The following is a 27334-nucleotide window of genomic DNA, read 5'->3' on the forward strand; positions in this document are numbered from 1 at the left end:
TGTGGCTGATGCGACCTGAAAGACGGCCGACGGGGTCGAATGCAACTGTCTTCGTGCCCTGGTTGTCCCTCATTCTCCACCCAGACACTACCTCACCCGGGCCTAAAGCACCTAACATTAACTTGCAATGTCGCCTCAGCAGCCGCTACGACTTTACAAGAGATTAAGGCTGGATGTTCATATCGCGCTCAAAGCTTTCCCCCCTTGTAGTTTATTGATGTACATAGTATTGCTGCTCTATACATACTATACTATATAATTCATTTTATCATTACTCCGCGCTATGCTTGTTTTAGGGATACATAACAACAAAGAGAGTGGAAATTTTTATCACGCAAATGTTTGGATATTCTTAGTCAGTGAAATGAAAAAGGAGCTCCACTAGGCTGTCAGTTCTGCGCGCTTCCATCGGGGCGTTTTTCTGGTTGAGATCGCCTCCATGTTTGAGACTTCTCGTTCAGGCACCTCCCCTGGCAGCTAGAGCTAAACAAAAGGGACAGCCGGCCTGCAATGACAAACGCAAGACCCCCTTTTAAAAAAAAAAAAAAAAAAAAAAACGTTAAGCCTTGTGTAGATCCAAAAATGATTTTCGTCTAGAATGTCTCAGGAATCCTTCGTCGAAGTCTTGGAAGGGAGGATGAGATGATGCTTCGGAACACCATCCCGGTCATTCCTTTCGGACCTTCGTCATCCCCCAACCCTACTCATAATATGCATGTTAACAACCCCTCCTGTTTTGCCTAGCTGGGACAAACAAAGGTCAAAGCACAAGCGAACGTCATAAAATATCCCACCTGCCATTAGTAGAGCTGATTTCCTGACGGAAGCGCTCCACGATTGTTATCAGAGTGTATTATAATGCTGCTATGATGTTTCTGTCGGTCAACAGAAACGAAATTGTTCGTGGCGCCATCTAATTAAGAACTCTTTTTTCTTTTTTCTTTGTGTGTGTGTGTGTGTGTTTTTTTTTTTGGTTTTGAATTTAATTTGGCCGTCTGTGAGTCGGGCTACAAGACGAGGAACTCTAATGACTAGTTTAGCGTACATGTTCGGAGAATTTAGTCGGCTGAAAGTATCACCGGTTGCATATTCGAACATCGCTCACAGCTGTTTCTGTGTGTATGAATTCCCTCATGCGTCTGCTACCGTCTCATTAAGCGATGCTGGTCTGTACCAGCTGGGATTAGCTCATGGAAAGTCCAGATTGGGATTAGCATTCGTTGCCAGGGAAATATTCGAGCAAACCAACGCTCTTGCATTGCGTTATAGTTCTGCCCAGCAATATTTTATTATACGTGCCCTGTATATTATAGACATACTTGCTATAAAAAATCACATGGAATGCCTTATGTTCTTGTTAATAATCGGAGCAGTAATCACGCGTTTCTCGGCTGGAGCGGCTCAGAATATCCTGGTCATCTTGTTGTCCAAGCGTAGCAGCAAGCAAGTCGTTACAACACATCGACCTAGGTACCTACAATAGTTTGCCTTGTAACAATACCTTGTCGCTGTGTAATATTTGTTGTATATGTGTCGAGATGAACGGGTGTTCGGATCATCAGGCACAGCCTCAGTCGTCGAATTATTCCCGATCTAATCTTGATGGGCCGTCATCGGTCGTTCCGTATGTCTGCATCTGTGGTTCGTTCGTCCGAATTGTTGTTGTCTCTGGTGTACATGAAGAAAGGGTCTTGCCGTATGCACAGTCGCTTCCAGGCAAAGCGCCAACCACCTTTACGGAGTACGACAAAACAAGGAGTATAGGGGGGGCGGGGCTTGTGTTCCCATGCGCCCGTAGATATATTAATTTTACTCTTTGAATCATCGTGGCCTTGGTTTCCATGCCTTCGCAAGTGGCCATGCGGAATTTCCTTGGCGGGCGCAATGGTTCTCCTGTTGACCGCTTCAACAGCAACTCTCTCGTACAGACCAAAACGATCCCCTGCTGGCGTGTTCCGACTAGGTGGGGCTTGCAGCACTTCTCGGCCGATACGACTCCCTTGTCGGTGAGTTGCTAAGGATGTTTTCTTCTCCTTGATGTGCTATTGGCATCACGTGGTAAAGTCAAATTTCTCGTCACGATTGTTATCTTCAATGCGCACCGCACCTTCCCGCGCCATGTGCCGTAGGTGTACAGGCGTGTGGTGTACTGCTGCCGAATTAGGCACTGACTGGTGCAGCGCCAAGAAGCAACGTCCACGACCGTGCCCGTTAGGTGGGATTAGTGTTGGAGCTCTGCGGGTGAATTTAGACAGGATTTCTCCCGAACGCCTAGTACGTAATTCGAAGCATCATGCATTGACAATCTCGCAGAAGGCTCATTTTGTTCTCGAATCCTCACCGTTCTTCGTGGCGCAGCACACTCTTCTCCATCATCGGGTATACCGAGATCTTAGCTGGGATCCCGAGCGCCGCTACTGGCAGATCATACAGCGAGTTCTTGTCCGGAACCTTCCTCAGGCCACTTGATCGGCAAGGTTGTACGCAGTGCAGTCTTTCATGCTTGCGGGGGCGGGGTCTCTTCAAGCCTCTGCCGTGGGGGGGTTTGCAGGGAGGCAGTCAATCAAACGGCCGGCCCTAGCTCCCCTAGCTCCCCGTGCCAGGTACCTCGCTGCCAGGGTGGGTGACTTTCTTCTCTTGGCCAGAAGCGCAAAGCGATTCTAATGTGTTTCGCTGAAAGTTGCCCCAGACTGGGATAGCCTTCTAGGTTGGAATATTTCCAACAGCGCATTTTTGGGAAACAGTTCAAAACTGCCGGGGCCGGGTGTTTGGGGATATTTGTAAGTGGGTTGGCACCTCATCTTGATTCGAGCAAAATCAAGCTCAAGGCTGTCAGTGCAAACCGGCCAGTGCAGAATTTACTATGGTATTACAAATCAAATTAATTATTGCGACAGTGCAGTCCGTGTCCAGAGAGCATGCAACTTGGCGACTACCCTAATCAGTCATTCTTTTCCAAAACAGTGGCCAATCTAGACGCCTCTTGAACCCCACTCACATTCTCTTTTCGGCTGACCGTACTAATGTGCATGTTCCCGCAACCCAATTTGGATTTGAAGGTGTCAAGTCAACCAATCTCGAAATCAGGACGAAGATCATAACCATCTTTTGTTGGCTCCTTTACCCTCCTCATACCCAAAGCTGTTGCCTGTCTGGTTGATTACGGAAACAAGCCGAGATTGGCGATGCAACAAGCTTAACCACAGCCTGTGTTTCTTTTTTTTTTTTTTTTTTTTTCTCCTAATGGCAACCAGTCAATCACAAAGTGTAAACTAACCAAAATTCAGACAAGACAAGACAACCTAGCAATTAAACATAATTCCCCGCAACCAGAGTTCCTATCACGAGGGGTCTTTTTCAACGGTTCATGGTTACATCTAACAATCTGTTCCACTCCAAGCTGACTTGCTATGCACATTATCACACGGAGCTATACCGTTGTTGATATTCTGTCACTTTTTGCACTTGGGGTATCCTTTCTTGGACTTTTAAACTATAATACGGGAAGAAAACATACATCCGCGACTAGGCAGGAACCAGAGTTTGGAGGTGGGAGGATTTGGGCTCGGCTTGCACTCCTTGCTTAGGTACCTTGGTCTACGTCTAATGATTTCCCGTCCCGCACTTCCGGATCTGGCCCTACGATCACTCTTCCGTGGTAACACTCAATATACTAATCCGTCGTGCTCCAAATTCGTATGCTAAGCAATAAAAAAAAAAAAAATAAAAAAGAATATAAATCTCAACTATAGATGGAGCCTTAGCCAACATTACTCTGAAGCACTGCCACTACCGTCTGTACTGTACGGCTATGCACTATAACAAGGCCCATCTCTGAACGGTCTCCTCTTTTTTGCCATCCGAATTATATCACACCGGTGCTTTTAGCATTTTTGGTGTATGCATATTTGTAGCGCTCGCCAGATTTATCGTGAAACCTCTAATTCTTTTCGGCATGAACGGAGTCTTGAGCTTCCTGAAGTCAAAGTGGACGTAATCCTAGCGCAGGGACCCCTTGCTGCAAAGCGATGCCATCTCATCTCACTGCAAGATGAAACCCTGATTTGTGAACCTCTACCGATCATTATTTCTGGCATGAGTGACCTGTTTGTGATGGGCTTCTATGCTTTTGAAGTGAGGAAGCTTTGCTTCTTGGTGTTTTGTGAACAGGTGAGTGTGGGTGGGTGGGTTGGTGGGTATAGTGTATGTATCATGGTGTGTATATACGTCAAGTATGGAATTTGAGCTACAACACCTCGTTAAGCACGACCCTCTCGGATCACGAAGATTGTTTAGGTGACATTTGAGAAAAAGAAGAAAAAAAATAGGTGTTTTTCGTCTGAACATAATCATGTTGCTACTAAATAAAAAAAAAGCATTCGCTTCCATTTCAAGTTGCTACAGCGCCACCATGGACATGACAAAAGCGTGGGCCAGCAAACGCTATATCAGGTCCCTGTTATCGCCTCGCTTGACCCACAAAGACGCAATTCTGAAGGTCGTCAACCACTTTTTTTTTTTGTCACATTTTGACGAACCCGCCCGTCCACTTTCAGGCATTTACACTTCCCGCGAAGGTTTGAGACGTGGGCGAGATTGTCATATTGGCAGAAAGTTAATTTCCTTGAACTGGAGAGATGAAACGTGGTTTATTCTTTCTGCCCTATGTACACGTAATGATTGTCATTGATCAAAGTCGTGTTAGTCAGTCAGTGATTTTCAGCGCCAAAGGGATTGATCGATTGCTTGACCCTGGAACTGCCATCCTCCGACCGCCCATATGCTGCAAGAGCTTTGATATACCTATAACTGTAGAGACTAACGCTCGGGTCAAGGCTCGGGCTATGAAATCTCCGCTGCGATCTGTCACTTTTGTCATTGAGACTTGGCCGTCAAGAGAGCTAGCACGCTCCATACCCACCAAAGCCAGCCGTCCTTGGCAATAGACAAGACATACTTAGAGCCGAGCTTTTGCAGCCTTGGGAAGTCTTTCCTGGCCAGCGTATTGTTTGTTGAGCCTCCTTTCCCATCGAGCCAGTTTTGACTTTGAGCAAGCAAGGCAAGCCTCTTACCATGACTAGTCTCATCAGCAGCCCTGACTGACCGAGTGGGTTTGCTCGAACGTGCTGGCAACAGCCATACAGCCCCGTCATGGCCTCGCTTGCATGAACACTCACTCACCTTTGCCATCCCTCATTGCTTGTTGATCTTTGATTGCTTGCCGAAAAGGCGGGGCTTGCATTTGACACCGGCTTGATGTACTATAGTGCAGGTGCTATAGTCGCCAGACCACCTCGATCGTTCCGTTGTGAGCCTACCTGGTCACCAGCGGTAACCGGCTTCCCAGACGATCCTGTTATCGTTATTGTCTTTGTTGTTGCTGTTATTTTTTCTTCGCTGGCAGTGCTACCCTGCTCAATCTTCCTTTGTTGCCAGATACAGAGGCAAAACAAAACGTGGTTTTCTTCCCCCTCGCATCTTCTTTCTTTGGCTCGCTTCTGGCCTAGCTTACCAGTCAGTTGCCACCCCCTTGGCAATAACTGGTAGAAACTAATCCAAGGGCTGCCAGCTAGCACGGATGGGTAAGTGTCCACCCCGACCCGAAGACTTTGCGACCATGGTTTTGCCCTTCCCTTCAGCGAAAATACGCACACACCCACCACGAGCTGACAAGCGAGCCTCTCTTTCTCTCTCTCTCTCTTTTTTTCTTCCCTCCCTCGTTTCTCTCGGTCGACCTGTCAGTGCCAGCTGTCTGGCTGACTGGTTCTGCTGCTGGTTGCACAAAAAAAGGCACAAATCCCAGCTTGGGTACTTTCCTGGCTCGATCGGTTGAGGGGAAAAAAAAGGGGGTACCAAAAAAGTCTCTTTGCCGCCCGACCAGTGAGACGAGCCAGCAGCTATCATGTTGAATAGGCCCTGTCGTCTCCCAGTCATTTTCTTGCCGGAACCCATCGCCGGTAATTTCCCCTCCTCATCGGTAACCGTTTGGTTGACCTGCCTCCGAGAATGCCATAATAAACTGAAAATAAAAAAAATAAAAATAAAAAAACTGAGAGCCTAGACGGGGCAAACCCTTGCTTCCTTATCTCACATCTTTGTGAAGAAGCTCCTCCGACAAGCACTGGACTCGACGCTGGCGACTGCAGCAGCTATCCAGTGAAAAGGCAAGCGTCGGGGGTGGGGGGTGTGTTCTGCTGTCCTTAGCTTGCGGCCGTGAGCACAGTAGATGTCCAGTGCCTGTCTGCGTTGTGCTTTTTTTTCCTTTCCTTTTGTGTCGCCCCATTTCGTCATGCACCCTGACTCCGGGATTCCCACAGCAAATCCGTCTTTCTAGCCGTACCCCCTCCCTCCCCTTTCGCACTTCTGTGTCTTGCATTCCTAGGCTGCACAGTTCCCTCTCAAGCTCTGTGGTTGCGAGCCCTAGCACCATTCGACGGACGATATGCAGCCTCTCTTGACAAATCAAGACCGGCTCTCCCAGTCATGGATGGGGCAGATGTGCCTCTGCGCGTGGCCCGTAGCTCCCGCATTCAGCCGTTGATCTTTTGTGCTTTTTTTTCTTTTTCTTTTCGAGCGGGAAGCCCCCCTTTTTTGTCCCATCTCTCTACCCTACGCCCTTCTTTCCTCCCATTGTCACTTTCGGCCGGCCGTCTGGCCTTTCCCCCCCTCCAGCCGCTCATAATTTGCTGCGGCCCGTTCAAGCGGAGGGGGGCGCGGGCTTGTGCCTGCAGCCTGGGGCAAAGACAGGCAGAGTACTTTAAATTATGCGTCCCGTGCCGAGTCCTGTAGCCCTCTGGAAGCGGCCGAGCCAGGATGCTAGGCCTGGATCAACAGTGCCCGACTCTCCCTCCAAGTTGTAGAGCGTCTTCCTTGGCCACTCAAGCGGCGACAGCAGGACGGGAAGGGAGGGGGCGCGGTATCCCTCCGCCCAATCCCTTTTCGTTTTCCCCCTCTTTTGACGACGTCTTCAATTCTATGTCATGTTCGATAACGGGTCCTGTAGTAATCAGCTGTGTCGCCGTAAGCCTCATTCCGCAGCTTTCATGGAGGCGAGAATCAATCCTTGACTTTTTATGACTCGCAGTCCTGCGTAAGGTTCTTGCGGTTCCCCCCAAGATGTGAGGCGTTGGCATAAACTCTTTCGGTTGGTACACGAGGGAAATTATCGACAAGCTGCTGTGGGTTTCCTATCAAATAGGGCCGAGGTGGACAGAGGGTTCGCTAGCTGCGAAAAGAAAGAGAGAGACACAAAAAGAAGAAGAACGATAACATAACAAAGACATGGAATTTGCTCCCTGTGTAGAGAGAAAGAGTTCCTGTGTTCTTGTGTGATTTTGCTGTAGAGTATTGATAAAATTGTTCATCACTAGAATTCAACTTCAAAGAGACATCAACCCCTTTTTTTTCCCCAACCAGCTACCTGCGGCTTACACATAGACTGTGACCTGATCTTCTGCCTGAAACAGATTTTGTCGAGCTGTCATCACTGAAAATCGAGAGCGCGTGTATCATCTACAGCCGAGTTGTCTCTGTGGCCGCTCCATAACGTGACATTTGAGATATGGGATGAGTTGGGTGTACTTGTTTTCCGGTACTAAAAAAATGGGCAGTGGGAAGGAGCAACAAGCCAGGGCTGGCCGGTGTCTCGGCCCGATGCCTGTCCACTGGACCGGCGCACTGCCTATAAAAAGTCACCAAGAAGTCCTAGTAGTGTGTTCGAAAAGACGCAACTTGTATCTTTCGCCTAAAAAAAAGCAAATCCACCACATAATCATCTCTCATCTCGATGCGACGGTCGGTTGTCGGTTGTCGAGCCTAGACTTTGACAGGTCTTTAGACTGGAAGGTGTTTCTGGCCGCCTGTGCTGCTCTGCCATGGGGGGTGACTAGACTGCACTAGACTAGGCAGGCAGCTAGCTTACTCCACAGGCCAGGACACGGGTAACCTGGGTTCCGTGATTTGAGTTGTACAGGGGGGCGGTTCTCAGGGTTCAAGGAACCCACTCAGACGTTTTGCATACTCTCTCCACTTGCATTCGGACATTTTACAACCTTTTTATCCGCAGGGAATTTTTTTTTTCTTTCTCACTGTCACCCACGCAACATACGCCGACGTCGCTTTCCTCCCCTCCCAAAGCCGTCGCCCTCCCCTTTTGTGAGAGTGCCGTGAATATTCTAATAATTTAAAAGCAGTAGTACTTGTGGTGCTGTATTCTGAGGGGAGATCTCCTTGACAAGGCGGGAGGCCCTGGTTGGGAAAAAGAGCACATAAATGATGATAGTCATAGATAGAAGATTAGTCAGCGCAGGTAATTTTGTAATTAATGCACAAAGAATACAAATAGTTATAATTAAATTTTAAACTATAATTAGAAAAGTGGAAAAAAATATAAGTATGCCTTTTACGGCCCTTATGTATTTACTTGTAGATTTTCCACATTCCATTTCCTAAATTGCTCCCCTATTATTATTTATTATTTTGACGTTCTTTTCGTTTGTAAATTTTCTCCTAAACATTAGATAATACCGCGCAACAAAATGCACTTTACGACTACTTACATCATCGTGGCTTTACTGCCAACTGCTCTTGCAAGCCCAGTGATTTACAGCAAAAGTTTCGCCACTACGAAGCCGTACAACTATGCGAATATAGTTTTGCACAGTAGGGGTTCTGCAACAGATAATTCGCAGGGCTGTTTTTCTAACTTTAACTGCAAGGCTTAACAGTACGTTCGATACCAGGCTTTCATCTAACTGAATGGAACTCTTTTGTATGACAAACAAGTTACTAAAAAAAGATATCCTGTACTTTATAGTTGAGGACTCACCCGGACATACCTGATGCCATGAGTAAATAGGCCAGAAAGGCAACTGCCCCGAAGGCTTAAACTCGTAATAAATGGACCAAAAGGATGCCAAATAGGGTTGGGTGCCTTGGAACTGGGGCAACAACAACAACAACAAAAAAAAAAAAAGAAAAAAGAAAAAAAAAATAAAAGAGGGCGACGGCTCTAGAAAAGCATGTTTGCCAGTAGAGAATCAATATCGTATAGAGGGAAATTGAACTACTGTATGTAACGCGACCCAATTTACAACGTGATGAATGCGGTCCTTGTTGGAGAAGCTACCGGCTTCTGGTCCGTCCAAGACTAAGCTCTTCAATATTAATGAGGGCCCATAACACACAGCGCACAAGTCAGCAACCCCCTGCCGGTCCTTCGTCCACCGGCTTTCACCGACTTGATCGAATCATGTCATGGTTTAAAAATATAAAAGAAGATTGTCCATACAGCGAAGTAGCATGGGGTATCGCAAAGGAGCGCGAAAAGCAAAATATAGTAACAAAGAACACACATGAATCGAGGAAGCGTCCCGCCTCAAGCATTTCTTGGCATGCATAACATGCACAAGGCTTCCAGGTGCGCATATGGGTCCAAGGGATAACTATCCTGGACCTGAACCGCACACATCCAATTTTTATTTATGCAGATCACGCCCAAAACTGGCAACAAAGTATGTCCTAGCATCGCATCGCATCGTCATCAGCCCCGACCAGGCAAAAAAAGTCACGCCAGGTGGCCCCTCTTGGCTTCCGACGGCAGACAGCTAATCTGCAAAGAACCACAGCCAAAGCTACCCTAATCCACTGACGTTTTCATAAAAACACCCATCGCGGGCCACGCGATCGAGGGGACGGAAGATGGAGATGAGGAGGAGGAGGAGGAGGAGTAGGGAGGGGCGTAAGCAAACGTCAGAACCAATCAATCTTTTGTCTCTATCTCGTGCCGTGTCTTGGCGGGTGGCCGAGAGAGTCCTGTCACTGTACTGTGACAGTACATGACTGTAGCAATGTGTGTCTTTTCACACCCGGCCGGTGGCGGCCGTCGCCATCGGGTCCATCGACCCTTTGGTTGCTCTGCCGACAGTACCGTGAAAAACCTGGCCTATATCACAGACGGCGGCCCCTATATGTCGCGACGCGTCCTTTTGGTTCCGAGTGGGGCCGGTGAGAAAAGGCCAGTTCATTTTGGCGCTGCCAACGTCTGGGAAGCGCGTGCCTGGGCTAGACCCTTCTTGGTCCAAGTGTGTGGTCAAAGTCCCCCGAGTTTGAGCCTTGATGTTTCGACTCAGGTGCTGGAGGTAGCAAGGTGTCCAGGGCTAGACTGATGCTAGGCTAATTAACATTATTGACATTGAAGCTGGACACACACTGAGAAAGGCATCGCAACTGGCGATGAGTGTTGACGCCTGTCCGGAAAGAACCACCAACAAAGTATCGCGACGCGTCTGTGTCGTGGAGCGTGACAAGGGCCCGGTTTTGGGAAGGAATCGAGCGGAGAACTGGCCTTGATCTCGGCAAGCAGGGAAGTTGCGGATGCACGCACGCCATAGCAGACCATGTCCGTGTCCCCACGCTTGCAAAAGAAAAAAAAAAGAAAAGAAAAAAAATACCACGGTATGGTCGTCCCAGAGTTGCAGCGTTGCGCCAATATCCGAGAAAGGTGACGGTGATGGTGGATGCTGAATGGAGAACGAGGATTGGGCTGGGCTGCCTGGTTCGGCCAAGTGCCGCATGAAGTACTTTAGTGTAGAGACTTGCAACAACAGTACACGGCGGGAATACAATCGTTTCCTGTCGTAACGTCGCAGTAACCTGGCAGTTGCCACGCCATGAAAGAGACGGCAGCGAACCAAGATCGGTGCATTTCGGGAGGTTGGTTAACAATTAGTGGCAGGCAGGCAGGCAGGCAGCGAGTGTGATGATCTTTTGGTCAAATTGCATCAATTATGTCGTGAGGAGCCCACTCTTGTTCAGGGTAGGTAGTTATTTGTATTGTACCGCCCAAAAAGACTGCCTGCACTCACTCTGGAATGAGCCACCGAGATTGGCTGTCTGGCCCCAGTACGGGGCAATGTAACAACGGCATAGAGCTGGTGGGGTGAACGGCTCCTTTCCTATTTTGTCCCTTTTTTTTTTTTTTATCTCTTTTTTTCTGATGATCATTTTAGGCATCTTTTCGCCGTCCCTTTCCGAAGCCAGGCTTGTCATCCCATTCTAGACTAGGAAGCGGTGTTTTTTTTTTTTCTGCCTCTCCTCTCTGGCCTGACTCTGTTATGCATGCTCTTTGAAATCCTTTGTAATTTCCCTCTCAATGCCGAGTGGTATGTTACTTGCCGCGATTTGCATGGCGTTTTCCCCCCCTTCTCGACCATTGTGCTCGCGCCAAAGGACGCGTTCTGCAGGCTTGACAATTGTACTTCCCAACCAAGGTACTCCAAAACCCCGACTTGCCTCGCAATAGCTACCTGGTCGGCAGGGTAGCATTCGGAGTGATGAACACCAGATAGAGCCACACACAACACACACACACACATGCACACAAAGTCCTCAGCATGGCCATCCGCAAACAAAGCACAAAGCCGCTAGCTACCCATTTATCGTCCCCCACGCCCTCTTTCGGATCTCCATAACCGGTGAGTGGTGTTTCAATGCATGTTTGTAGGAGGACGCAATATCCGAAAACAACAAGAAAAACACGACTGCTTTTGTCGTCTGCCGATGTAGCATTAGGGAATCCAGCCCGAACGAAGATCATCACCGTTCCATCGCTTCTGAACCTCCCTCCCCCTTGCCTCTTTTCGCTCAGTTGGGCAACTAGGGGGACGGGGTGGGTTACGAACAAGGCAATCGAAACCTATTTTGAACAAGAGAATGATTACGAGACAGAAACTCTACTACGTTGGGTACCATTGAGTAGGTAGTTTGACCCCCTGGGTTCCATGCTTAATACTACTTCGTACTCCCCTCAGGCCCGGAAAGTCCCGAAGCAGTAGGCCACTGCAAAAGAGTTTCGGCCTTGAGAAGCTGTCTCAGTCGTGTCGAGAAAAAAAAAAAAAAGGGTCGTCATACACGCGTCATATCCGCTCGGTGCGCCATCCGCACGGGCTGGAGACGTAAATTTGTTATTTGTCTGCTGCATGCAGCTTTCAACGTGTGATGTGATGTGATGGCGGCGGTCAGAGTAAAAGCAGGAGAGAGAGAACCAGAGGGGGAATATAACACAGGCCAGAGTTGCGCTAACGAAATATGCATGTACTGGAAATGGAAAGGTCTTGCCCGAGTAACCCAATCGGATGAATGTAATTACCCTCAAATACGACCAGAGTCATAAAAGTTGGAATACTTCTTATTATTACTGTATGTACGTACCCGGTAGATGGCCATTGCAATTCTTGCTTGGTCTTGGTTAATAACGTCCAAGTAACACGAGAGCCACTTGTTTGATACGAACTATGACCTTGGAGCCTCACCGTCAATGTGGACCAAAGCTGCACCAACTAGGGGAAGCTTCATTCATACATCTACTCCATCCTTCACAAGTATTGCACATTGTATGTACACTATGTATATCTGTGGGCGTACAACAGACAAACGTGGGTCTCTATTGCAGTCAATGCCAGGTTCAGTCAGATACGCACGACATCATCGGGAAGCCATGGGCAGCATCCCTTGGGTTCGCTACAGACCGCAAGTGCCAGGAGACAAGGCGCCCCGTTCAGTCCAAGTAAACAGAGACCGTGGTTGTACTCACTTAGCTCTTCGCCCCACAGGAGCTGTCATTTTTTTTTCGGCACCAAAACCAGCTTCCAAAATGAGCCATCTTTCGGTTCCTGGAATTAAACATCTTTGAAGAGGGACTAAAAATCATTACACTGCTGTAATAGCGAGATGGTAGCAGACACCATAGCCAAAAAAAGCCCCCAACACCCACCTCCTCTTTTTCTTTTCTTGGTCCACTGCATCGGCTCAAGCCTGATCCGGCGGAGATGTATTATGGTAGCAGTGATAGTATGCTTACATGCGTGGATGCTGTCAAAAAGACGAGCACTTCCTTAGAGCGTACCAACCCCGTCCCGCAGTGACCATTCCTTGCTGATGAAGGGGGTTAGATAGTGACTTCGTCCATCATCCCGGCTGGGTCGCAGACCAGGTCGCATCATGGATCCTGCACAACTCTTAAAAGTAATGCCGTCCATCTATTTCGCACATCTGGCACAAAAAAAAGGTAGGTACCGTAAGAAACAAATTTCCTGGGGCAGGATCTGCATTGTCAGTCTGCATGATGCACACACCCCCTTTCTCTTGCTGTCTATGCCAGGGATGGGCGAGCGGTTTTTGCGACCTGTCACTCGAGGTACACGGTACACGGCAGAGTACCTTGAATGTATGGAGCAGCTGGCCATGTACGCCGAAACCGGAGTCACTGCGACTTCGCCATGGTAAAGGTAGCCAGCCGGACAGAATAGCCGAAGGAACAAGCAGCCAGATGATTCGAATGCTTCCTCGAGTCTTCCTCTTCTTTCGACCAGAGAGAAGAAGATCGCGGTCAAGTTTGCTTAAGCGACGGCATTTGCCTCGTTTCAACTCAGACATCTTTCTACCGTGAATTGCTGGTTACCGCTTGTGTTTCTGCAGCATCGCTGTAGGTACCCCGGGTGAGGGAAAGAGGTTCTCCGCTGGCCCGTACAACGGCATGGTCTGGTTTTGGGGGGGCAAGCATCCAAAGTCAAAACACCCGCGCAGGCTCCCACGGGCGTCAAAGTAAAAATCCAAATCAAGCAAAGCCCTTGTTGTTGTTCGACATTTTTGTTCTCCACCTCTGCTTCCACTCCTGTTGGGAAAACCTGGCTTGTTTTGTTTGTTGGCCATGCAATAATGATAGTGAGGGGGGGCGTGTGGTTTGGGAGCAAGCTTCTTGATTTTGCTTCGTGGTCCCCCACATTTCCTCTTTGCGTTGTCCTGTGCTACACTATCGCTTTTCTTTTTTCGTCTTCTTCTTCTTCTTCTCTTCAAGAGCTCCTTGCTTTTGCTGCATCCTTCTGAGCACGCGCTAGGAGATGTCTACCTACCTACTTCGGAATCACTTGTGAACTGCTCTGCAACTTGGTCCTTCCTCCCCCGCTTCTTGCTCTTCCCATTTTGGGACTCGTGCAGGCTGCCGCTTGCCCTTTTTCTCTCCTTCTCTTTCTGTTGGTATCATATCCCCCTTTCGGATGATGCCCGACTTCTCCACATCCCGAAGCCAGGGAACATCTGCCCATCTTGGTCCATTTCACCGCCATGCGCATACATGTAACAGTAAAGTCCATCCAAGACCGTCTGATCCCTGCGCTGCTAAGATTGAACCTGGAAAAGTGATACTGTACAGTAGAATAAGCTCAAGATGGGATTAAAAAAAAAGAAGAAAAAAAGGGGGCGCTTGCTCCGCCTCCACCTACGAGGTACATAGTACATCAGCTCGTAGCCGGGATATCGGCCCATTGATTCGTACTGCACACAAAAACATTCCCTCTCTCGTCCTTCTTGTGGGCTCAGACAGGCTCCCTTGTCTTTATCTCTATAGATTCGGCATTTGCGAGTATGATTTGCCCCAGCCTGAGATTTCCCGATTTGGAGGATGAGAGAATTTACGGCAACCTCCACCTTTGCTGTTGGTAGTAATTGGCTGCAAGCTTCAGGAGGTTGACAAATCCTTGCACACGAGATCTGTAGCCCAATCCAGCCTACTGTAGTCACGGCAATCCTTACTCTTTTGGTACTGATATCTTCAAAGGGCCGGCCAATCTGTAGACTATGATCTTCATGTTCGAGAGATGAAGCATTTCATACGCAAGTTTTCTCAAATTAATGAGAGAGCGTGTCATGATAGGGTCACTATGCAGGGCGGCGACGGCACACCATCGATGACGATGAAGAGTTACGAGTGATGTTGTGGATATAAGACTCCGCGAATCTATACAATATCAAAAGCCAAGACCAAACCGATGTAAACAGTATACCTACCCACCTTTACCCTTTCCCAAACTCCTCCCAACCCCTGATTCCAGACTCCAATAAGGTGGTCAGTCTATCAACCAACCCACTTTCTCGCGTTCAAGAACATCCTGAACCACGGTCCATACTGACCCCACTGGTCGAGCTGTTCCCTTGGAGCCCAGCTGCACGCATCGGCCATAATGGTCCGCTCGGGATGCGGCATCATAGCCACGAACCGGCCATCAGGACTGCTTACACCCGCGATTCCAATGGGGCTGCCATTGGGCGAGAATGGGTATTTCTCCGTCACCTCACCATAGTTGTCGGTGTACTTGAGCGGGATGAGACCTGCGTTGGCGAGCGAGTGCATCGCCGATTCCTCCGCGAACATAGCCCTACCCTCTCCGTGTGACACCACAATGGGAAGTCTAGATCCCGACATACCGTCAAAGAACACCGACGACTTTCCAAAGTCAACCTTGACCATGGAGTAACGAGCCTCGAACTGTTCTGAGGCGTTGTCAACGAACTTGGGCCAGTTTTGAGTACCGGGGATGAGCTCTTTGATAGTCGAAAGCATCTGGCAGCCGTTGCAGACACCAAGAGCAAATGTATCTAGATAATAGTTCTGTCAGCTCAAATGACGCACGCACAAGAGGAGAGATCTCATCCTTACCAGGTCGCTTAAAGAAGTCCTGGAATGTTTGTCTGGCAGACTCGTTTGTGAGAATGGATTGGGCCCATCCCTGACCGGCTCCAAGCGTATCACCGCTGGGATAGAGAATTAGCATCATCAGTTCTCGGCGTCTACCCTGGCAAACTGCATCTTAATAAACTCACAAGCTAAATCCTCCACAGGCGGCCAGACCGGCATATTCCTGTAGCGAGTGGCCACCGATAATGTCTGACATGTGTACCTGGATGGATTTGAATATTAGCATCGTAGTTGACCGAGATCGACCAAAACAGGGGATGCCGGGCCAACGGCTTACATCAACTGCATCGAAGCCAGCAGCCGAGAAGGCAAAAGCCATTTCGGCGTGCCCATTGACACCCTGCTCCCTCAACACTGCTACCTTGGGGCGGGATGTAACCAGGCCTTTCAGGCTGGCCATCATTGGCATGATGTTGACCTCGGCTGGGTTGTAGGTCAGTTTGTAAGACAATCCAGGATCCTTTGAGTCGGCAATAGTGGCGAACTCAGCTTCGGCGCAGGCTGGGTTGTCTCTGAGCTTCTGCATCTCATAGGACGTGCTTGACCACCACTGCTGCACTTCAGCCCTATCAAGGCTGATCAGTTCAGAGCCACTGTATTTGATTGTCAGAGACTGGTTCGGAGCTGAGCGCGCATAACCAATCTTCTTGATGAGGCCCTTGGGCGGCCCACACGTGGCAAAGCACTCCTTGAACCGCTTCTCGTGAGATTTGCGGACCTGGAATACAGCGCCGAGTTCCTCGTTGAACAGCGCATCAAGAATGTCCTTGGTAGATCCCGATTTCACGAGGTCATCAATCTCAATGTCGACTCCACACCTTCCGGCAAACATCATCTCAGCTACCGTGGTGAGAAGACCTCCGTCGGATCGATCGTGGTAGGATAGTACACAGCCATCTTCGTGGAGCTGGTTCACCGCATCAAAGAAGTCAAGGAGCATCTTGGTAGAGCGAGCATCAGGAGCCTCATCTCCCAATTTACCCAGGGTGTGCGCCAATGCTGAGCCGCCCATGGCTTGGTGGCCCTCGGAGAGGTCGACAAACAACAGCACCGACTCTCCAACCTCCTCGACGCGGCGAAGCTGTGGCGTCCAAGTCCTTCGTACGTCTTCCACAGGCGCAAAGGCAGAGATGATGAGCGACACAGGGGCAGTCACGCTCTTGGAGTCGCCGGTTTGCTTGTCGGTCCATGATGCCTTCATCGATGTTGAGTCCTTGCCGACAGGGATTGAAACGCGGAGTTTTGAGCAGAAGTCCATGGTAATACCCCTGACTGCCTCGTAGAGTGCGGCGCCCTCGCCTTCGGTGTTGACAGCTGCCATCCAGTTCGCCGAGAGCTTCACCCGCCTGAGATCACCCCTTGTGTCGGCATCCACTTGGATATCTGCTGCGCACAGATTCATCAAGCTCTCAGCGACGGCCATGCGGGCCGAAGCAGCGGGCGAGATCAGAGCCAGCGGCGTTCTCTCACCCATTGCCTCCGCGTTTCCATATCTCGTCTTGTCGCTGGTGGAGAACGAGGTGAGAACCACACCGACATCAGCAAGAGGTGTCTGCCATGGTCCAACAAGCTGGTCCCGGGCAGTCAAGCCACCAACGGTGCGGTCACCAATAGTAATGAGGAACATCTTCGAGCCAACGGCTGCCAACTTGAAGACGAGCTCGGTTGCCTTGGCGATTGCCTCTCCGGTCTTCATGGAACCATACTTCTCTTCCAGGCTTGCCGCAGAATCGAATTTGGCAAGGTTCCTCTTGACAGTGTCGTCCTTGCGAGTCTGCTTGCGTCCTGGCGGGAAAAGCGCGTCCATGGGAAGATCGATGGGGAACGGGTTTTCGGCGGAATCGCGGTCGCTTAAGATCAGTTTTGCCTGCCCGTTGGAGTCCTTGGGCAGCACGGTACCGACTGTGGCAAAGGGGCACCTCTCTCGTTGGCAGATTCTGGTGAATCTGTTCAGGTTCTCAGGGTTAACCAACAATACGTAGCGCTCCTGCGACTCGTTGGCCCAGATCTCCAATGGCGACATCTTGTTGTCAACGCAATCGACTTGACGCAGCTCAAACTTGCCTCCGAAGCCTGCGTCCCGCACAAGCTCCGGCAGCGCATTGGACAAACCTCCAGCACCGACGTCATGAATGAATGCAATCGGACTGTCATTGCCGAACGAGTTGCAGGCGTCAATGACCATCTGGGCGCGGCGCTCCATCTCAGGGTTACCGCGTTGCACACTGTTGAAGTCCAACTCGGCGCTAGCCTCGCCTGATGCGCTGCTGGACGCGGCGCCACCTCCAAGACCAATCAACATGGCCGGCCCACCTAACACTATCGCACAGGCGTTCTCCTTGACAATAGTGGGTTCCTTGAGAGCAAGCTGGGGCCTGCAGGTTCCCAGACCACCTGCCAGCATGATGGGCTTGTGGTAACCTCTCCACTCCGGGGTCTCACCTTCGCCGGCAGTGTTGAGGAGCATAGTCCTGAAGCACCCAGTGAGGCACGCCCTGCCAAACTCATTGGAGAATCTAGCGCTTCCAATTGGGCCCTCCAGCATGATATCCAGGCTGCTTGCATAGTGGTGAGGCTTTCCGATGTCCACCTCCCACGGCCGGACTGCTCCTGGTATGTTCAGGTCTGAGACAAAGAAGCCGCACAAGCCCATCTTGGGCGCAGATCCCCGACCGACTGCGCCCTCGTCTCTGATCTCACCGCCTGCGCCAGTGGCGGCACCTGGAAAGGGCGAGATGGCAGTGGGATGGTTGTGTGTTTCGGCCTTGATGACAAAGTGCTGCAGCTCCTTGGCGGCCTTCCAAACTCCAGTTTCGTAGTCAGGGGACCAGTAGTTGGCCATGTTACCCTCAAGGACAGCAGCGTTATCGGAATAAGCCGATACGGTAAAGTCAGGGGTTTGTTGGTGGGTATACTTGATCATCTGGAACAAACTGGTATCCTCGTTCTTGCCATCGATGACCCAGCTGGCGTTGAAGACCTTGTGTCGACAATGCTCCGAGTTGACCTGGGCAAACATGAAGAGCTCGACATCTGTAGGGGGACGCTCAAGTCTGGTGTACTGGGCGACCAGATGCTCCATCTCCGACTGATCAAGAGCCAGACCCATCTTCTGATTGCATGCCTTGAGAACCTCAAGGGGATCGCCGCCCTCGGTGAAGATGTTGATCGTAACCAATGGGGACCGTTCTCCCTCACCAAACATTTCTTCCAGTGATGGCGGCTCCCGCGCCAGGTTTTCGGTCATTCGGTCGTAGATGACATCGCGGAACTCTAGGCTGTCATTGGCGTTCGCGGGGTCGGCAAGTCCGACCTTAACGATGCGACCACGTTCGATGCGTTCGACCTCGTCTTTCAGGCCGCAAACGTGCGATATGACTGTGGCCTGCGAGGACCAAGGGCTGATTCCGCGAGGGGTAATATATAGTTCGATATGCTCTCCATCGTGGCTGATCGGGGCTGCGGGCGACCCATCGGCGACTTGAAGCAGACGAGCAACTTTGGCGAGAACATTGCCGTCACCCTTGGGGTTCTTCAAGTTGACATAGTATACCCTTTGTCCGTGGATGAACTTGACGACTGCGCCGCTCTTCTTGTTGCACTAGTGAAAGAGTAGCCGTTAGTCACCCTGTTTGAAGATGTCATAGTCCATCTCATTGGAGGACCTGAGAAATTCAAAAGAAATTATAGGATGCATACCAGGTCCACGAGCTTGTCTGCCTCTGGGGCAGTGAAGCAATCGCTTCCAATCAGGACCTCGTGCGGCATTGCGTCTATTTTGATTGTAAACGAGGACAGTGGACGAGGACGAATGTCCCAAACAGCCGTAAGTCGCCAGGACAATGTCCAACCTCACTTACATCGCGTCGGCGGGGCTGATGACCTGCAAGGAAAAATTGGAGGGGCAAAAATGTTTTTCTGCCGACTCCGATAACGGTTAGGATCCACTGGGTTGTTAGGTTGCCCAGGGGAAAAGTCCTGTCTGGGCGGGCGGTGAGGTGATGTTAAAGGCTGGCTGATTGAAATGCAGGGTAAGTCGAGAACTCAGTGGCCCACAGAATGCAAGCTTGACTGTGTTGAGATGATGTTGATGCTCTGATTGATAACACCAACAAACAGTAAACTGTACCATTGACAAAAAAAAAAAAAAAAAAAAAAAAAAAACTTGCTCACTTGCTTCTGTCTACAATCTGAAAGTACTGGTTTCTCTCAACCCCAAACCTGACTTTTCGTACATCATGTCCAACATGCGTGCCTGGATCACACTGTCATCATGTTCAATCCACAAACCAGAGCCTGTGTCTCCTCTTATCCGACTGACAAACTGATCAAGCATATGCCGATACGTCATCCACTGAGGCGAATCCCCTCTCCCCTCAACACCCACGTCCGCCCAGGTGTAGCCCTTGACGCTTTTCTTCTCAGTCCAGCTCTTGACGGTCCGCCTGCTCTCGTCGTGCGGGCCCTCGATCCCACCGGGAGCCTTTTCCCGGATCACGTAGACGTCCTCGACGTCGATGCGGTGCCATATTGACGGACCCATAAAGTTTGTCATGTAGACCTTGCGCGTCCTGATCTTCTCCTGGTTCTCGGGCAGGGCAGCGTCCGGCACCTCGACGGGTCGGTGGGTCGCCCAAACCCGCGGCGAGATGTCGACGAGGTCGGCCAGCGACCCGCGCAGCGTGGCCTCGATGTCGGCCGTGCCGCCGTTGGCGAAGCGAAAGGTCGCCTTGACCGCCTCGTCGCATTTTTCACGCGGCGCCGGACACGGCTTCATGTGCGCGGCGGTGCACTCCTCGGGCAGCGCACCACCAAAGATGACGCGGACCGCCGACGCGCCGTATGTGCCCAGGTCGAGCGTCGTCCCGCCCCCGAGCGAGTACGTGAACCGGATGTCGTCGTCGGGAAACAGAAATCGCGGGAACTTGGTTATGGCCTGAGCGTGCACGACGTTGGGCGGGTCGACGAACGATATGAACAGCGACCATGCCGGATGCAGCCTGTAGTGGACGGCCTCCATGAGCACGGGGGCCTTGGGTTTCTGTTGCAGCAGCGGGTGGTTGAAGAGTATCTCGGCCTCCTCCGCCGTCGCCGTCGATGGCTTCTCTAGCAGGACATGCTTGCCTGCCGCGAGCGCGCGAAGCGTCCACTCGTAGTGCAAGCCGTTTGGCAGAGGGTTGTAAACACAATCGATAGAAGGGTCATCGAGGATTGCTTAACAGTTCTGGCGTCAGTTATTTACTCGGACTATCAACTACTCCTGGGAGACCTAGGGTAGATTTGCATGCCTTGGTAGCTATCCATGACCTGCGGAATCCCGTGTTTCTTGGCATAAGCTATAGCCTTCTTTTTATCTCTTGCAGCGACGGCCTGTATCACCACTCCAGCGTGAGTCTGGGCTGGCCCAATTAATGCCATAGGCCTTTTTTTCAACTTAATTGTCAGCTCCAACTGCTCTTTTGAGGTATGAACATAAAAAAAAAAAAAAAATCAATGATGCAGCTCACGCAATATTGGCAGCACCGAGGATTCCAAACTTGAGAGCATTGTCGCTCTTGGGAACAGGCGTCGGTCCAGCCACAAGAACCCAATTCCGATTAATAAATCCAAGTAACCCTGACATCTTGGGCAAGTTTCGGGTAGTAAACGACGATCAAAGTTCAAAAGCTATAGGAACTCCTCCGCAGGCAGCTCGCAGGAGTTCGGATGCTCTTATACCAAATCACGCAAGGTACGAATCACCTGGGTAGGTGGGACGCACTGCTACACCAACGACAGCTCGCTAGTACCATGCCACACCTCTTACATCGTCTCATGTACCTTGGAGACGCAACGTCGCAGCTAAGCCAGCTACCGTAGGCAATCTAGCGACCAAGCCAATTATAGTCAAGTCTTTGTCAACTACATTGCTGGCCAACCGAAGTAAGGAAAATACCAAGCACATCAGTCAATTCTTTTTCAAGTAGCACCAGAAGCAGCTCAAGCCTAACATCCTAACATCCTAACATTTGTAATGCATCAATCAGCCATTACCTATTCAATTGGGTGAAACACATTTCATTGATCATGTTTTGATTTTTTATTTTTATTTTGATTTCATTTTTCAAAAAAGAAACAAAAAAATCGGACATGCTAAACTAACTTGATCAAAGCCACTTCCAACGCCCACTCCTCGTGGTCCAGTCCGTAAATCAACCATTTGTTTTTATTAACCAGTCTTATCTATATCAGCTCCATGTCCGCAGTCGAGCTAGTCGTCAAACTTGATACCGTTACGGGCAGTAGTGTCGATGCGACCACCACGGTAGCTCCCCCTCTTCTTTTTGTTCTTCTCCTTGGTGAACCCTTTGCCTCTGGTTACGATCAGGTCTTCATTTGCCTGACGTCCCCAGTCGTCTGCTGGGTTGAATGCGTTTGACCTCAGGCGCGGGTCGACCTTGATGTCCTTGCGGATGCGAGAGAATGGCTCGTTTGGCTTCTTGGGCTCTGCGGGGCCACTCTTCTTGCGGTTGTTTGTCTTGGTAGGGTCCGGCGGCAGCGGGGCAAATTCGCTCACGGGAAAGACTTGGGGTGAGGGTTTGACAGTGTCGGACGAGTCTGAACCGCTCTTCTCCTCGGCTTGAGCCTTCTTCTTCTTCTTGGTCTGTTTATCCGGGCCGGACGACTCGGAATCACTCGAGTCGCTGGAAGAATCGTCGGACGAGGAGCTGGAGTCGGAGTCGGAATCAGAATCGGGGAGTGGAACGTTCGCGGCCTTTTCGTCTTCCGACGAGGAGTCCGAGTCCGACTCTGATTCTGAGTCTGAGTCGGATGAAGACGACGAAGACGAGCTCGACGAAGATGACGATGAGGAGCTGTCGTTCTCAACTGCTACCTCGTCATCATCGCTGTCGTCTTCGGACGAAGATGAAGAGCTCGAAGATGATGAGGAGGAAGAAGAGGACGACGAATCGGGGGCAGGTGCGCTAGCAACCTTGCGCTTCTTGGCCTTGGGTGCATCGTCCTCGGAGCTGGAGTCGGAACTCGATTCGGAGCTAGAGGAGCTAGAGGATGACGAGCTGCTAGAGGGTGCCTTCCTCTTCAACGGCCTCTTCTGCTTGGTCGCGACCTTTTTATCATTCTCACTCTCGGCATCGGAAGACTCCGAGTCGGCGTCCACATCCATCATATCTTGGTCTCCATCTTCAGCCTTCACGGGCGCGGCGGCCTTGGAACTAGACTCCCAGCTCTGGAACACAGCGACGAGAGTCTCTGCCGGCTTCCCGGAGCTCTTAGGAAGCCCCTTCTTCACTCTGTGCTGCTTGAACTCTTCGAGGGCCTTCTTGCTCGAATAGTCAGAGAGGAACGACTCGACGAGATCGAGAAGCTGCGCAGAAGGCTGGCTTGGGCTGGCGGTGCTCTCGGCCTTTGCCTTGCCCTTGCCGGACTTGGAAACCTTTTTGGGAGCCATTGCGGATTTGTCTTTGACCGATTTGTCGCGTTCGTCGATCGCCGCGCGGGAAGGGGTGTCGCCAAAGAGCCAAGCTGGAGGTGCAGAGCTTGTCATGGGAGAATTGAGGTTAAAAAGTTATGATAGGCCCACTGCTGGGACAAGGCAATCAAGAGGCGCTTTGGAAATGCGGACCAAGATGAGAGAGGAATGCCGCGTCGTGACAGTTCACTATGCGGTCAACACCCAACTTTTCTGGCAGAAAAAAAAAAAAAAAAAAACCGTTTGGAGCTCGGACCAGTCCGAAGAAAGCTCCCCGCATAACCCCTGTTAGCGCGCGCATCTGGATATACCCCTGTCACGGGGAGGGTTAGGGTCGCGAGTCAAGCTCTTTTGAGGTGACGTAAAGCGCGTTCTTGCTTGCCCGCGTAGTTCCAAGCAGTTCTCTAGTAGATCGGATCTGTGGTTCTGGTTCGTTGTGGCGGTGGGGTTGATGGGATGGAGAGCGTCTGAAGCCCGCAGGGCGGGCATTTCCTTGGTATCTTTTGATCAACCAGAATGCATCATTGATTTCCAGTCTCTTCCTGACCCCGCCAATGAACTCAATTCGCATAGTACAACGACTCCGACTCCAAGCCTCCCATCTCCAACCCTCACGAGGTATGACATGCCTCTTTTAACTGTGCTGCTACAGACTTGTCCTCAGTCCTTGACTAACACTTTCCCCCTCGTGCGGCGATAGGAGCAAGACTATCACAACCATCAGCAAGTCAAAGTCTCCCCAGAAGATTAGCAACCATGGCAGCTACCACCGACCCAAAGAAATACAAGTTCAACCACTCCATGATCCGTGTCAAGGATCCAAGGGAGTCGGTCAGGTTCTACGAACTCCTCGGCATGAGTGTGATCCAAAAGTTCGAGTTCCCTGAGGCCAAGTTTGACCTGTACTTTATGGCATACGACTCGCCCAAGGCCAAGTCGGGCGGCAACAACTATACGGACCGTGAGGGAATCATTGAGCTTACGCACAACTACGGCACTGAGGCCGACGCCTCGTACACTGTCAACAACGGCAACAAGGAGCCCCATCGCGGCTTCGGCCACACCTGCATCAGCGTCGACAACATTCAGGCGGCGTGCAAGAGGATCGAGGATGCGGGCTATTTGTTTCAGAAGAAGCTTACTGACGGGCGCATGCGTCACATTGCATTTGTTCTGGACCCGGATGGCTACTGGGTCGAGATTATCGGGCAGAAATCGATTGAGGAGACGGAGAATGTGGCGACGACGGATGTCCAGACCTACCGCATGGTTTGTTCTCCCTCCGAGTTTGTCTCTCACATTGGCGTTTGGAGAGTTGCTGACCCCCAATTATTTGTATTAGAACCATACCATGATCAGAGTCAAGGATGCCGAAAAGTCGCTCAAGTTCTACCAGGAGGTGCTCGGCATGAAGCTTCTCAAGGAGAACGCCAACCCAGACAACGGCTTCACGCTGTTCTTCCTGGGATATGAGCATGCTGGACCGCACAGCGCGGACCGTGAAGGCCTTCTCGAGTTGACGTGGAACCACGGCACGGAAAAGGACGAGAACTTTAGCTACCACAACGGCAACGATCAACCTCAGGGATTTGGCCACATCTGCATATCTGTCGACAACCTGGATGCCGCCTGCCAGCGGCTCGAGGACCTCAAGGTCAACTGGAAGAAGCGTCTTACAGATGGGCGCATGAAGAATGTTGCCTTTGTTCTGGATCCCGACAACTATTGGGTTGAGATTGTGCAGAACGAGCGACTGTCGGGCAAGTCGAACTTTTGAAGCATTTGTGAAATTACAAAAGCATGGCGAGTAGTAGTAAAGGAGTAGAGGATGCTTGGTGTGGCATTCGACTTGAGCTCCGGATAACTCTTCTGCGGCAGAAGCAACCGTAGAGCGAACAGAGTAGAATAAATGATGGCAATCCGATTTATGCCAATTGAAGAGTTCAAATGATTTAAAACGAATAGTATTGATACTAATGGAAGGAAGTTAAAGAAAACAAAATAAAAAAAAAGGAATCTTGGCATCCATAGTTGAATATGAAAGCTTGAGCACAGACATAAGAGGGCCCCTGAACTGCATGCAGCAGGGGTGGGCCTCAGACGGCTTCTGTGACAGCAATGACTAGCTCTGTCCTCAAAGTGCTGACCTAGGTAGAGCTTTGCGGACGGATAATTGCAACATCAAACAAAAGGACACATCATTAGGGGCGGTAACAATCGCTTTTACAGGCTTTTTCCATTTGTTTCTCTTTCGATATCATCTGGCCGGCCCGAGATTTCTTCTTTTCTATTTTTGCACCTTTGTTTCTTTTTCTGGAGGGGCAAGAAGTCTGCGCTGGTAGCATTTGACTCGTTGGATTCAATCGGATAGATACTCAAGGCATACAAGGAATATTGCACATTGCATTATCAAAACGCCTCCCCGTAGTGCGCGCAGCATGGACGCATATCAAATCAACTTCGCCGCCTTGATTGGGCTCTGCGGTGCACTTTTCCTCGCCCAGCCCAAGGCAAAGGAGGCGACCTCGGAAACTAAAGACGGCAAGGCGGGTGAGAAAAAGACAAAAAGGACTACCGACACAACAGACGCCTCGCAATGGCCGTTTCTGGTGGTTTTCTGTCTGGTGATGGGGTCTGACTGGCTACAGGTGAGTTTTATGGCATGGACTTGCAGATCTGTTGTTAGGTTCCTAGTTGCAGAGAGAGAAAAAGAGGAGGAAAAAAATAAAAAATAAAGTCCAACATGACGTGCTAACTGCTACCAACTAGGGCCCTTTTCTCTACTCCCTCTACAGGGAAGAGCACGGCATCTCGGCCTCGACCGTTTCGACGCTCTTCACCACGGGCTTCCTCTCGGGTGCCGTCAGCGGCTATTTTGTTGGGGCCCTGGCCGACAAGCACGGTCGCAAGGCCGCCTGTCTGCTGTTTTGCGCCGCCTACACGGCGTCTTGTCTGCTCACCACCATCCCCTCCGTCCCGCTGCTCTTTGCCGGCCGTGTCCTGGGCGGCATCAGCACTAGCATGCTCTTCAGCGTCTTTGATAGCTGGATGGTGACCGACTTTCAGAACCGCAAGCTCGCCGACAAGGGGTGCGACCTTTCGCGGACGTTTGGGCTCATGAGCACGCTCAACAGCGTCACTGCCATTATCAGTGGCGTCTTTAGCGAGTGGATCGTTGCCGTGACTGGGACTCGCAAGGCGCCGTTCGTGACGAGCATGCTGCTGCTTGGAGTTGCGGCATATTTTATTTCCACAAAATGGGTAAGTGTCTGCCAAAAAAAAAATAAAAATAAAAAATAAAAACCATCTCGGGGCCTGGAGGTCTTTTTAAGACCATGGCGAATTTACTTACAGTAAAGCTAACCATTTACACCAACAAAAGGCTGAAAACTATGGAGGATCTGCCAAACAAGAAAAGAAAAAGGATGACAAGGCCGAGGTCATTGTCGACCACACCAACAAGCTATCGCATATTCTAACCGACCCCAAGATCATAGCCCTGGGTCTCGCCTCGACCATGTTCGAAGGCTCCATGTACCTTTTCGTCTTCTTCTGGTCGCCCGCCCTCAACGCGGCCAAGACGAACGATGCCGGCCTACCGTACGGCATCATCTTTGCCTCCTTCATGGCCTCGGGCCTGGCGGCTTCGCTCTTCTTCAACGTCTTCATGGAGCGCGGGCTGCTGCGGTACATTACGCTCATGATCCTCATCCTGGGAGCCGCGGACGTCTGCTTCGTGTCGCTCTCGGGCGCGCCGAGGTCGGAGCAGTCGACGTTTTGGATCTTTTGCGCGTTCGAGGCCTGCGTCGGCATGTACTGGCCCTGCATGGGCCTGCTCAAGGGCAAGCTCATCAGCGACGGCGCCAGGGCCCAGGTCTACTCGGTCCTCCGCATCCCGCTCAACCTGTTCGTCGTCGTCTCGCTCATGCTGACCGAGGGAGATGCGGGTTATGCGCAGGTGTTTGGGGCCTGCTCCAAGCTGTTGATGTTTTCGTGCTTGGGGCTCGGGGCTATGGTGATGAATGAGGAACACTTGCCCTGATGGACTCGGACGGCGCGCCATGTCAGGATAACTGTTGGCTTGCAGTGAAGACGGCTTGCGAATGACTATACCAAGTCAGTCAGTCTTTTACAATACCTTGGATCACATTAGAGTCGCTGTGACAGGCGATGTTTGTAGCAAAATTTGTAATACAGGATAGAGTGTCTCATTTGAATCGTATGTATGCAACATCCCAGAAAGTCTTTCTTTCTTTTAAGAATCATCAGCAATCAGACCTCATCACACATAAACGCTATCCGGCGTTTTTTTTTTTTTTTTTTTTTTTTTT

General features: G+C 50.6%; 6 protein-coding genes across 6 annotated transcripts; 4 read left to right on the plus strand and 2 right to left on the minus strand.

The window, feature by feature from the left end:
* Positions 1-1538: 1538 nt before the first annotated feature.
* Positions 1539-2214, plus strand: PpBr36_08544 (uncharacterized protein; the record flags this gene model as incomplete). Its single annotated transcript, XM_029895673.1, is given in 3 exon segments — positions 1539-1624; positions 1913-2006; positions 2020-2214. Coding segments are annotated over 3 exon segments (375 nt in total), but the record flags the coding sequence as incomplete, so codon positions are not given.
* A 12697-nt stretch (positions 2215-14911) lies between these two features.
* Positions 14912-21155, minus strand: PpBr36_08545 (uncharacterized protein; the record flags this gene model as incomplete). Its single annotated transcript, XM_029895674.1, has 9 exons — positions 14912-15432; positions 15494-15588; positions 15658-15734; positions 15810-19133; positions 19232-19305; positions 19393-19415; positions 19858-20746; positions 20791-20954; positions 21040-21155. The coding sequence occupies 9 exons, from the start codon at positions 21153-21155 to the stop codon at positions 14912-14914; spliced, it is 5283 nt and encodes a 1760-aa protein (XP_029747713.1).
* PpBr36_08546 (uncharacterized protein) lies at positions 19557-20472 on the plus strand (the record flags this gene model as incomplete). The annotated part of the gene is made up of 3 exons (XM_029895675.1): positions 19557-19563; positions 19963-20054; positions 20092-20472. The coding sequence occupies 3 exons, from the start codon at positions 19557-19559 to the stop codon at positions 20470-20472; spliced, it is 480 nt and encodes a 159-aa protein (XP_029747712.1).
* Positions 21156-21782: 627 nt separating the features above from the next.
* PpBr36_08547 (uncharacterized protein) lies at positions 21783-23078 on the minus strand (the record flags this gene model as incomplete). The annotated part of the gene is made up of 1 exon (XM_029895676.1): positions 21783-23078. The coding sequence occupies one exon, from the start codon at positions 23076-23078 to the stop codon at positions 21783-21785; it is 1296 nt and encodes a 431-aa protein (XP_029747711.1).
* A 479-nt stretch (positions 23079-23557) lies between these two features.
* On the plus strand, positions 23558-24780 carry PpBr36_08548 (uncharacterized protein; the record flags this gene model as incomplete). The annotated part of the gene is made up of 3 exons (XM_029895677.1): positions 23558-23621; positions 23704-24272; positions 24346-24780. 3 exons carry the CDS (start codon positions 23558-23560, stop codon positions 24778-24780), a joined length of 1068 nt encoding a protein of 355 aa, XP_029746741.1.
* Positions 24781-25441: 661 nt separating this feature from the next.
* Positions 25442-27045, plus strand: PpBr36_08549 (uncharacterized protein; the record flags this gene model as incomplete). The annotated part of the gene is made up of 3 exons (XM_029895678.1): positions 25442-25651; positions 25773-26264; positions 26386-27045. The coding sequence occupies 3 exons, from the start codon at positions 25442-25444 to the stop codon at positions 27043-27045; spliced, it is 1362 nt and encodes a 453-aa protein (XP_029747175.1).
* Positions 27046-27334: the final 289 nt, after the last annotated feature.

This window comes from Pyricularia pennisetigena, chromosome 5 (assembly GCF_004337985.1).
Source record: "Pyricularia pennisetigena strain Br36 chromosome 5, whole genome shotgun sequence".
NCBI classification, from domain to species: Eukaryota; Fungi; Ascomycota; class Sordariomycetes; order Magnaporthales; family Pyriculariaceae; genus Pyricularia; species Pyricularia pennisetigena.